This window comes from Cryptotermes secundus, unplaced genomic scaffold (assembly GCF_002891405.2).
Source record: "Cryptotermes secundus unplaced genomic scaffold, Csec_1.0 scaffold238, whole genome shotgun sequence".
In the NCBI taxonomy this organism is placed as follows: domain Eukaryota; kingdom Metazoa; phylum Arthropoda; class Insecta; order Blattodea; family Kalotermitidae; genus Cryptotermes; species Cryptotermes secundus.
In genome coordinates this window covers 2,076,673-2,088,982 of record NW_019728500.1, presented here as the reverse complement: position 1 = coordinate 2,088,982, position 12,310 = coordinate 2,076,673, and the positions used below count along the sequence as shown (strand labels likewise).

General features: G+C 37.4%; 1 protein-coding gene across 2 annotated transcripts in view; it reads right to left on the bottom strand.

The window, feature by feature from the left end:
* LOC111865203 (b(0,+)-type amino acid transporter 1) overlaps positions 1–12,310 on the bottom strand; it is a 123,801-nt gene that overhangs the window by 17,302 nt on the left and 94,189 nt on the right. For both annotated transcript variants that reach the window (XM_023853051.2, XM_023853050.2), the window contains exons 6-7: positions 7,015–7,159; positions 48–171 (exon numbers count right to left, since the gene is read on the bottom strand). In XM_023853051.2, coding sequence (XP_023708819.1) covers positions 48–171; positions 7,015–7,159 — 269 coding nt within the window. The remainder of the gene's footprint in view (positions 1–47; positions 172–7,014; positions 7,160–12,310) is intronic.

Sequence of the window (12,310 nt, the reverse complement as noted above, 5' to 3'; positions counted from 1 at the left end):
ACAAACAACAAAAGACTGAGACTCCCTGGTATAAGGCTTTCACTTACCACTGCCACTGCTTCTGATTCCACAAGCTCTGTCGCGGACATGACAGCCAGGTAGGAGACATTGATGAGAGCATAGCATATAGTCACCAGCGGGATACCAATAATGATGGATCGAGGAAGATTCCTGAACAACAACAGTTCAGACAGGTTATACTTATGAGTTTACTTAACACAACACTACAGCACTCTGAACTACGTCAACTCCTACTATAATATTACAAGAGTAACAACTCAAATCTTTCAAACACTTCTTGTAATTTATTATGTAAAATATTTCATATGTTTTATTGTTTAGTTGTATTACAGAAACCTGCATATAGAGTGTCTGCTGCTTCAAAAATTATCTTCAAAAACTGTGTGCAAACTAGAAAAAGAGCATAGAGAAGACCAATGCATACATAATTTTCATCCTGAAATACGATTATACTGAGAAATTATCGCTTTTATTTCAAACAGAAGGTTAATTGCCTTATTTACAAGAATGCGCCACTTATCCCTATCCAGAGTCCAATAAACCCAGTTTACTTCCGAACACCCTATTACTTCATGAAACATTTTAACATTCCTAATTTTCTTCCATCTATGTTAAGGTTTCCCAAATAGTCATCTGGTTTAATTTCTTCCCGATTAATTTTGTATAAGCATTTTTTTCATATGTTTCATACCTGCCACATGCCCTACCCATTTTATTTACCTCCTTCTAACCTTTATAATATTTGCTAAAGAGTGCGAGTTTTGAAGCTCATTAGGCATATGCAAAATACAACTTCCTGTTACTTCACGTCTCTTAGGTCCAAATATCCTCCTCACAACTCTCTCGAGCTACTTGTATATTCCTTGTATGAGAGTTAAATCTCACGTGTTTTCTGGAAATGCCCGGTTCGATTCTAGGTGGGAACATCGATTACTGTGACAGGTTTTTCGTGTTTCTCTCACCTACTCCAAGAAAATGCGAGAATAATGCTTTAATTCCCTTACGACACTTCCTTTCCCACCTTTCCAGCGCATTACTCGTTGCAGTCAAAACATCTTCTAACGACGTCGTTAAACAAGCCATAAATAAATGCATAAATAAATAAAACCCCTGATCTTTTTCTTTTGTCCTTTGTGTGAGTAAGCAAGTTTCACATTTTTAAGAGAAGCATGGCTCAATACAGTACTTATTCGCTAACCTAAAACTTACATTTGTAAATAACTAGCAGATAATCTGAATGCTGGTTTCTATATTAAGATTATACAAACCTGAGTCGATCTTGAGTTCATGCAGCCCCTTGATGTATGCAGCCGCGCAGCAGCCACACCTCATTTGGGTTGCAGAACCGTACCGGTCAGGGGCAACATGAATTTTCATTCATCTTACATTTTCTTTTCAAACACTAAACATTAAAGGACGGAAAATTGTTGGTGGCCAAAACCATCAAGGTTCCTAAACCATTAATATTAATAACCATGGCAGCAAAACAGTGTATATGCACATATTATTAACAAATTACTACATAAACAATAATAAACTCATGTTGTAAAATGAAATAATGAATGAGTAAATTCTAAGTGCATTTCCACCAGAGCACCATGATTTAAGGGTAGCTAACCGTGAGAACACAAAGACGATCACGTTTTGGAGAGAGTGCATCAAATTTGCTCGGAAAGTCTGTCTGGTGACATAGGGCACTTAACACAACAATCCTACAGAGATGGTGATAGATACCGTGTCATGTTGAGCTTCAAAATATGGAACATTTTCAGAAGTGCAACAGAGTGTGCCATTCATGTCTCAAGCTCTAAAGGCGAGTCCACATTACTCGTGCTCGTCGGGGGACTCGTTTGGCTTTCATTTGTGCTCGTAAATCTTCGTCCACACTACTTCAGTTGCTCGCCAGGCTTCGGCGCGTGAGGATCCGTATATTTACTCGTAGTGTGTATAGGCTGTAGTCGTATTTTAATTTATTGGCTATAGTTTGTAAATTAAAAATTAAAAATTTTCTTGTCTCGTGACTTGTCGTATCGTCCACATTACTCGCGAGCATAGTGAGTAGCATGAGCACGAGTAATGTGGACGAGCCTTAACAGTCTGAGGAATTAACAAGCAGACCCTTACATGAAAATGAACTGCAGTCACAAAATAGTTCTCTGTCTCTCCTAAAACCGTAGCCAGTATAACCAAAATGAAGCTATCTTTCAGTTATGTAATTATTCAAATTCGTATCATCATCAGCCCTTCAACAAGGTGCGCCACAGATGCAAACAGCATCAGCAGATCTCTGGACGTACCACCTCCCTTGAGGATTTTTTTCCTTTTGCTTAATCTTACTGAGTTTGTAGTTCCAGTTACATCATTAGCCTGTCATGTCTATTGCTTTATTATCTATTATTTAACTTTTAGTCTAGTTCCGGTTGCAGTTCTAGTTCTAGTCTTATTCTAGCTTCAGTTCTGTATTCGCTCAGTGCTAGCCTGTTGCGGGCCATTCGCTGCTGGCGAGCACGTAAATAAAGGAAATGAATTGAACTAAAATTAGTAGTAGTAGTAGTAGTAGTAGTAGTAGTAGTAGTAGTAGTAGTAATATTGCTACTATTATTATAAAGAAAATTTGCAACCCTTGCTACATAATTTTTTTTCGAGAGACAATTTATTGCAAACATTGCATATGAGGCGTCATCACTCCGATGTTTTATTTATAATAAATGTTTATAATTATGCTAAATGTTGAACCTCTGTTCTTCAAGCAGTCGGTATTAGTGTTTCTGCTCAGAACATCATAAATATTTCTATGTTAACTTGTTCTTCCAATCACAGTCCTTCAACTGGTGGTGCTTATGGGGCAAATACAATTTGTAAATTGGTTTTTAGAAATTGTTGTTTAAATGTAAATAAATTAACCAATTCAGTTAGTCTTGTTCCCTTGCTCTGTCCTCTCGCTTGTTTTATTACTGATGTTTTGTATTTGTTCTCATCCTGAAACTGACCATCCGCTGCTTACCTCAGCAAGTAAAGAAACAATAAATTATTGAAATATTTTGTAGATAATTAATTTTCCTGCTTTATTCGAGAGGTCGTATCATTTTTAGTCAGTGATATTTTATGTTTCTAAGTAAGTTCTTTGGTTTAATTATGATGCAGACAAAAGTGTTTCGACTAAGTACAGCTGTATGCTTTCTTGGCGCTTCGTTTCTTCAACTTTTTTTAACTAAACAGTTATATTTCTTTGGTACTTACGTGTACGTTATGGATTTCTCTAAAGTGGCACGCAACAATTCACTAAATACTTATTTCCTTTCTTAGTTTACACAAAACGAATTTCCCAATAAATATTTATCAGTTTATTCACGGAGCTAATTTCAATACACCTCTAGAAGCACAGCAGTAAAAATGCTCAAATTCTGAAGCCCAAGCTCTGTGAAATTAACTATTACCATCTTTTAAAATACTTTCAGAAAATAAAAGGAAAACAATATGTTACGTTTACTTGGGATAATGGATATAAGCCAGAGCACTTAATGAAACAAGAACCTGTAAAATACGCTGAGTACCTTACACAAAAATAAACAACTGTGCGTGCTTTTTACATAACGGGGTGGCATTCGAAAATTATTTTGGATGTCACAAGAGATATTAAAAAAATAAGTCATGGAAATCATTTAGGCTAAATTTACCTGTTCTATCATTTGTCTCCTATTAGAAGTGGCGAATAAAAAACTACAGAAACATTTGAAACAGTACTGATCAAAACCTTATAAATTTCAAGTAGACCAGTGGAATATTTTCATGGTCCGGTCATTATTGTGTATTTGTTCTTATGTTTAAAAAATGCTCTGTTACTATTCCATCTCCCATAAATTTCAAAGGGCAATTTCAGAATTAAAAATATTTAAAATGAGTTCCAAAACCATTAATGCAATATACAGAATGTTAAGAAATGTATTCGCAAGTCAACTTTCATAACTCGGCGATAAAGGAACACAAATCAATTATCAGTGTTCCATTCAATGATAATCATGCATCTCGTATTATACTTGAAAGAAAAGATTGGTGTACAGACACTTAATTATGTAGGAGAAAATGTTCAGAATATTTGTTGCAGCCAATCGCATTATTTCTTATTATTTTTTATAGATTTTGAGAATACAATGTTTCATAAAATTGCGTGTGAAATATATAAAAATATGAGCATCGTAGGAAACAAAAACCAGCATGAAATTGACTACAACTTCCAGTACGTCATGCAACATAATATCCACACATTTATGTAGATAGGACAGTGTGTGATTATTGAATAATGTCCAATCATTGGGTCTAATTTATGAACTTTAACCACCGAGTTATTTAAATTAATTTTGCAAATACTCTTCCTTAACACAGTGTATAACGTGCATTATCAGTGATTGGAAAATATACGTAAAATATATAATTTCTCCTTAATGAATGAAAATTCGAAAATGTTTTCGATGTTTCAAGCTATTACGATAAAAATAAACGTAGTTTAAAGTAAGTGTTCACGAAACTCCGACCAAAAGTCAACGCAAAGATAAAAACATGATCATGGTATACCAAACAAATTTTGGAAGAAATTAAATTTACCTGAGACTTAAGGTATCAGGCGAATGGTTTGCTTTCAAGAGGCTTCTATACTGCTTTTATTAATAGAATTGTGGCAAGTGATGATAAGATTCAATCTGGGAAACTGAATATATGTAAGATTTTTTCGAGAATCTCTGTGAAACCTTTATTATTTAAAGCTACAAAGAATATGTTTGATAATCTAATTTACCAATATAAATCATATAAGATCTTTCGTATTCCTGTAACTGTTATCGATTATGGAATAATCAATATTAACTTATGTAAGATTTGAGGTTTTCACGGCGATGACTATGAAGAAAACAGTCTTCTGGGATTTGGCACCGTGTATGTGGTGTTAACCGACGTTTCGGAGGAACGTTCCTCCGAATCGTCGGTTAACATACATATAAACGGTGCCAAATCCCAGAAGACTACTTTCTTCAATATTAACTTAGTCGGATTAAAAATTGAATACAAAGAGAAGTCATGCAACATATTCATCTATATTCAATTATCATATTTCTCCAGAAATCATACTTAATGATAGGACATAGTTTTTCCCATTTTACATGTTTCCCAGACTTCATCCTCAATTTATTTAACATCTGATACGTAAATATACACCAAATATTACATATAATATACGATACTTAGGGATAATGTTAAAATACTACATTTAATCAGTCTATTGCATATTACTTCCTAGGTACCAATTTTTTTAATTCTATATCTGATAATTATCCTATTAATTTTGGACTATGTTAAAATTTGATAATATTCCTCTAAAATTGGTGTAATGAAAATTTTGGAAAATATATATATATACTGACCATCTATATTTACGCAAGCATTTATTAGTTATCGAACATGAAAATTCTTTTCAGCCCAGAAAGAACACTATCATCACAGTCCACTGAAGTAAAGCAATACTCTGGATATAAAACACAAGTAACAAATACCATTCAAATGTATACCATAAATCTGAGGCAGAACCCCTTTCAAATTTTTGGCCTTAATACAAGAACAAATATTCTCTTGCGTCTTCGTGCATGAATATACGTGATGTTAGTATTTTACATCACATAATAAACATTTTAATTAATAATGTGTTAATTATATACAATGTGTAGTGTTTTAGAAACTTAGTCTGCCAAAGTCCGGAAAGTAACAAGTACTGGTACTTCACACAGCAAATGTAAAAATAATTCAAAACGTTATCCATATAAAATCATTAGAATTATTTCCAATAAATTCTGTTCTCAAAATCAAGACAGCATATCAGAGAAGTCTGACAGTTACAATCATAAGTTTCTCCAAATATGTCACTTCAAAATGTCACATTTCATGGAATTCGAAAATAAATTGCAGCATTGTTTCTCAACCCCAGCCCAGGGAAATGTTAAACTGTATGTGGAACAGTCTACAATGTATGAAATTTATCGTGTCGTTTTTATTAAACATTAGCTACAAAACATTGATTGGACAAAATATAAAATTTTCCAAAAATACCGGTTAATTTGTAATCATACACAATTTGTCAAACTCACTAGAAAACAATCTGTAGAACCGTTGATTACAGCTTAATGAGATCATGAATTTTGAGTCTTTTAAGGTGGCAAAAATTTAGATTACTTGTACCAACATTTCGGAAAATCTGCTCCCTCCGTCTTCAATGTATCATTTCGATTCAATAATTCAATGACAATTTATAAGATCTTACACGATAAATGTATCGATAAAACACTTCAAATCAACTTTAATCGAAATGATACGGAACTGAAACTTGATTACATCAAACCCTTACGTTCGAAATCACAATTCTATCTCAGTTGCAATAAGTGCCACTTTGTAATACTACAGCATTCCATAGTGAACCTTACTGAAACACGATAAGTGACAAATTTTGAAGTGACTCTCAAACACTGGTATAACCATGACCCACTATGTGTAAACTAACGCAGGTTCTGCTGGCTGGGACGTACCTGTGAGAGAACAAGGAAGGCCTCCACGGTGAGGTACCCTTAAAGGTTGCTGATTACTTTGGATGAGAGACTGCAATTGAAATATGAGATAGCTACCACGGGAAAAAAAGAACTCAAAAGGAAGAACTAAAACAATCCTTTCCGTGTTTGACTATAATACAAACACGCAAGCATTAATTTTTCATACATTTCTCTTTTACTTATTATTTAACTAATTATAATCGATGCTGAAGGCTTTAAAATATTTTTAAATCTTTTAATTTTTCATTCTGTGAATATATGAATCTTTAAACAATATCCTATTATATTGAGTTTGGATATTAATATACTTAAATTGAACTTTCGGACGCGTTAATGCAGTTTTACCTACCGCTTATCTCATATTATGGCACAGATGAAAGATACAAGAATATGTTGCGTTACTTACACGGATGGGTTCTTGATTTCTTCAGTGACATAATTGAGGTTGTTCCAACCATCATACGCCCAGAGTCCAGTATAAAATGCAGTAGCGATATTCCCCAAAGAGAAGGACGTACCTTCGAATACATTTTTCAGATGCTGGGTGTTACCTACGTTAAATGAGAAAGACATATTCCTGTAATGGACATATCCAAGAGAATATTAATCAAAGCCGCGAATATCATAAGCCTTTATGAGCAGAGCAAAGATGAAAATCCAGAATGACGATGCCATCACGGATTTCTTAACATATTCTTTCGTTTTACTCACTCCAAAACTTGTATATTTTGCCCTTATATAGGTAAAGGTGCCGGTCACGGTAGCCGAGTTGTCTAAGGCATGTACTGTCTTCGAGCGCTTGGAAACCGGGATCATGGGTNTGTACAGGTAGAGGCCTTGCGACGAGCTGATCACCTGCCCAAGGAGTCCTACCGAATGTGTAAGATCAAGAAAAACCGAAGTGAACGGAGAAGTTCATGGAGGTAGGCCTAGGCCCACTGGGGCTGTAGTGCCAAGGAAAAAAATATAGGTAAAGGTAAAACAAAATTGTCCCTGTTCATAACTAATTAAGCAGTACGTCATGAAGGTTTATGGGGGAATGGATGTATAGGTCCACATTTTCTTGACTTCGTCACTAGTTGGAAGTGAGTGGTCAACTTCACATCCCTGCTGCTTTACTTCGGAGAAAGCGTCCCCGGTACCCATTGGATAGGAGGCTGGGTGGGCCCCATAGCCGGTATGGACAACGTGGAGAAAATAAAATTCTTAACCTTACCAGGACTCGAACTCTTAAACCTCGATCGTCCAGCCCGTAGCCAGTCGCTGTACCGACTGCGCTATCCCGGCTCCTTGCCTTTATATAAGTAGGTGAGATTTTTATTAATTTTTATATAGAGGACTACACTTCAATTTATATAAGTACGCATTAAGAATAAAATCTATTTCGTATGCTTTAGATACATATTATAATGTAAAGTTGTCCCTGTGCTTAACTGACCACCACGTCATGAAGACGTGTGGGGGAGTGGAGGTATAGCTCTATGCATTCTGAAGTTCAGCATTAGAGGAAGGAGAATGATTATGTTCACATCCCGACCGCAGAAATCCGGGGAAATTGCCCCTGATACTTATTAGGCAGGAGACGGGGGTAGGCCCCAGAGCTAGTCAAGACTATGGAAAGGAGGAAAGTTCTTGCCCTTCGGGAAACCAAATTCCAATTTCTCGCTCGTCCAGCCCAAAGACCGGCGCTATACGAACTATGACCTCCAAAATACATTTGACGATTTACGCTCAAGTTGAGCAAAACAATGTAAAGTATGCGTTCATGAACATTGCCCGATTTTGACCAAAACTGGAACATGGAGATGGAAGTTCAGTATATTCCACCAGTATCAAATTTCATTAAAATCCGTCCATCGGTCCACTAGTTGTGACATAGGGACAGATAGATGGAAAATCATGGAGAAGCAAATAGACACATTTAAAAAAATCGTTTCCAGTGTGAAAAAATTGCAGAAACGAATCAGTCTCCATTGCTATATCACAGTCACAGTCACAGTCACAATCCGTGCAATTTCAAGTACATTAGCGCTTATCCCATAAATTTATCTACTCAAAAAAAAAAGTGACCAATCTTTTCTGGTACAGCCATTTTAAAGTCACTGGTTGGAGCCGGAGACAGTTGTTGTCAGTTAAATGTACATAATACACCGCATTACTTTCCACTTAGTTCACTGGTATGTATTAGGAATCCGTTGCCTAGCAATGGGCGTTGTTTACAGAGTCATTACATAGCAAAGGGTCTGCATGCTACATTGTTATTATTATTTTATTTGCGCTATTCTTTCATGGGTTTGCAATCTTCAATATCATTGGTAATCAGATCTCTCAGCCTCCATCACCCAGAAATCAAGCTAACTTATTGGACTTAAAATGTCTTACACTTACATAAATTAATCGTAATTAATTTCTTTACTAACAGGCTACCTTCTCTCACTTGCTATCTCAAGGCCTTTTACGACTCTCAATTTTGTTCCGCCAGAGACAGAAGTACTATTTACCTCCCTTTATCTTGTTTCTGGTGGAAAAGTCAAAACAAGTAAGGATTTATGGCAAAGAGACTTCGGTGAAGACCTGTCATGGCCTCCTCTGGCACTGTTGTGACAGTATACCGACTGTCTGTTGTTGACGCAACTTTCAAGTTTAACTTCCTGAGTTCTTGAAGATATAATCTAAATTCATTAATTGTAAGGCTCAAAAGAGACAAGAAAGCATGCATTATTGTTCCATTAGCCAAAGCCTGAAAGTTCGCGTTAAGAGTGAGAGAATACTGAAAACCGTTAGAGGCTTTCTGCACGAAATTAAGTTAACTTTGGCTTTCACCTTTACTTCGGAAGAGTGAAGCGTCTCCCAGTGGGATCCAAGAGTGTGTAATATGACGAAGGAGAAAACGGGTTGCTATTTCACGTAGACTTGAGAGATGTTAGGATGAACTCTGTACAATTCGAGATAAATCCATCAAGCGATAAAAAGGAAAAATCTGAAATAAGATTCTGCGTAACATATCGAAAATATGGATTTATGTACGATAAGTTTCATGAATTTTAGGACAGAAATGTCGTATCAATTTTATCACTTTTAACTGAAGTAAATTATGAGCCCAAAATATGAATGAACACGATGCTATTGAACATAACATTTATACTGTCACGGTTTAGGGTTCTGACTATAGATTGTGGATTTAATGTTGGATTTACTGACAGAACTCGGAACTACAAATTATTACAGCGCTATAGCTGATGTCCACACTTTACAAATCACTAACACACACTAAGTCCTCTCAGTCTTCACTAGTCGTATCCTGGCAACGGACTTTAACACAATAATTATAAGTCTTACTGTAAATACAGCACACATAGAGTCTTCCTTTCACAGCCGCATTCTTGCAACTAAATCTCTTCTTCACAGTCGGACTTTCAACTCTCAACTAACTGGATCCCCTTCTCTTCTTAGCCTCCCTCGCAGGGCTCAACACAACTGCCTCAACTAACTAAATTGCCCCAATTGTCTTCTTTATAACCACTTTGCAAGGACCGAATAGAAAGCACCGTTTCCAACAATAACCTTATTGTGTTTACCGATCCGTTGTTTAGAAAAGGATTCCATAACATTGTTAGTCTATTGTTGCGTGCGTGTTGGTTACGGGCGTTACCTAGCAACGGCCGCTGTTTACAGAGTTACCGCTTAGCAACGGGTTTATACGCCACAATATATTTCCAAGATTTTTTAAATATTGTAGAAAGGCCTACACTTTAGTACGCTGCTCATTTTAATTATTTTTACTGATAATATCTCCATATGCTTAATATATTATCCTCGTGTTGGATATCAGCTCCGGACATTGGTGATATCCACGTTCTAGTATTGCATTCTGTACGAAGACACCTTCCGAATAACGAAACTAACAGCGAAACAGGAACAATCAAAGAAAAAAGTGGCAGGAATGAGGAGAGAAGTAGGAAATAAATTAACGAATGGGAAAGTAAAGCCAGAAGAAAACAGAGAGAAAGAGGAAAACAAAAGAGTAGAAACAATATATGCAAAAAGAGAGAAAGCAACATGAAAAGAGAAATGAAAGCGTGTTTCAATTTCAATTGCTGTAGCTATGAACTTTCGACCCATTTCACATATGGAGGGATACGCGCAATGACTGTAGGCAGTACATGGATCTGCCACTAGATGGACCTGCCAACAACTGTCTTTCGTCATTTACACGGCAACTGCTTATTTAGAAGGTGAAGATGAAGCTGCCCCTTGCTTAGTCAAGTAAGCGCTACGCTATTAAATAAATGGGGGAGTGGAGGTATAGCTACACTTTCTGCATTAGATGGAGGTGAAGGGTCTGTTTCACGCCCCTGCCGCTTTACCCCCGGTACCCACTGGATGGGAGGCTGAGTATGCCCAAGAGCGTGTCTGGGCTCTGAGGAGAAGAGAACAATCCTGACACTGCGGTGAATCGAATCCGGACCGTCCAGGTCCTAGCCCCTCGCTATACCGACTGAGAGCTATCCCGGCTCCCGAATATTGTGGTAACGATGTTAAACGTGACTATAAGCATGCGAAGACCCCAGTAGTACAATAATTATACACTAGATGGAGCTGATCTCTCGTCTGCACGACAACACATGGAACTGAAGAACTTTTTTTTTCCTCAGAAGGATGGGATGGGATTCAGTATTGATCCGGGGTCTTGTTGTGACGTCATGGCGTCGTGTTTCAGACTGCGCCCAACGACCAACCATTCACATTGCCAGAGCTCTACACTTAGCGGCGATTTACAACATCCAGCCCCCCTCCTGGGCGGCATTGTGGCCGCTCACGTGACAACCTTTTGGTTCTTCACAAATTTGGGTGAGAACTGCTCTGTTTATAGGGCCCCCACTGTGAAACTTTCGTAATTACTGGGTTTTGGACAATGTTCACTCTCTGGTATCCTGAAAGAACACAAATATCTAGGAAAATGGATCTGTCCAAATTTGAGATTACTTATACTGGAGGAAAATAAATCATAGTGTGTTTCCTGTGAGGTACGAACTGAATATTTATACAACATTTGCAAGAAATTCAAACATCAAAGACCGTGTGAGGGCGGTGTCGAATACCTCCACCGTAGCCCTGCGAGTCGTAGGAGGCGATGAAAATGGAACCCAATGCCTGTGGATATAACTGGGCCACTCTGTCACTGGTAGACATAAATAAGAGGATCTGAACCTCCAGGATGGAGCAATCTCGAATTTGAGACTCGGACCTGAGAATAACTGCGCTGGCTAGGGCCAGCAGAAAATGTAAACGACAGACCCATCCTCTCGCCAGAGAGGATGCTACATAACAACTATGACCCCATGTGTTCAGTTAAAAAAAAATACTGGCCGTGAGTCTCAAGAGGCTTGGCGCCAAGACGAACTGATTGGCGTTAAACAACCAGTAGTAAAGTAACTCTAACTCTCTCTGTCTTCAAAGGGTTAATTTAAAATAATATCCTGTTCCGACACATAAGTTAAAAATAGGTGTTTTATTGCTAGTGGGGTGGTCCCTTGTACTGCGGCCACTTCTGGCCTATTGTACCAGCGCCAGATGATAGGTGAGGGTGATTGTGGAGCAATTGGTGGAATGAAGATTGGCAGGGGAAACCGAAGTACTCGGAGAAAACCTGCACCAGCGCCACTTTGTCCACCACAAATCCCACTTGACCAGACCCCGGG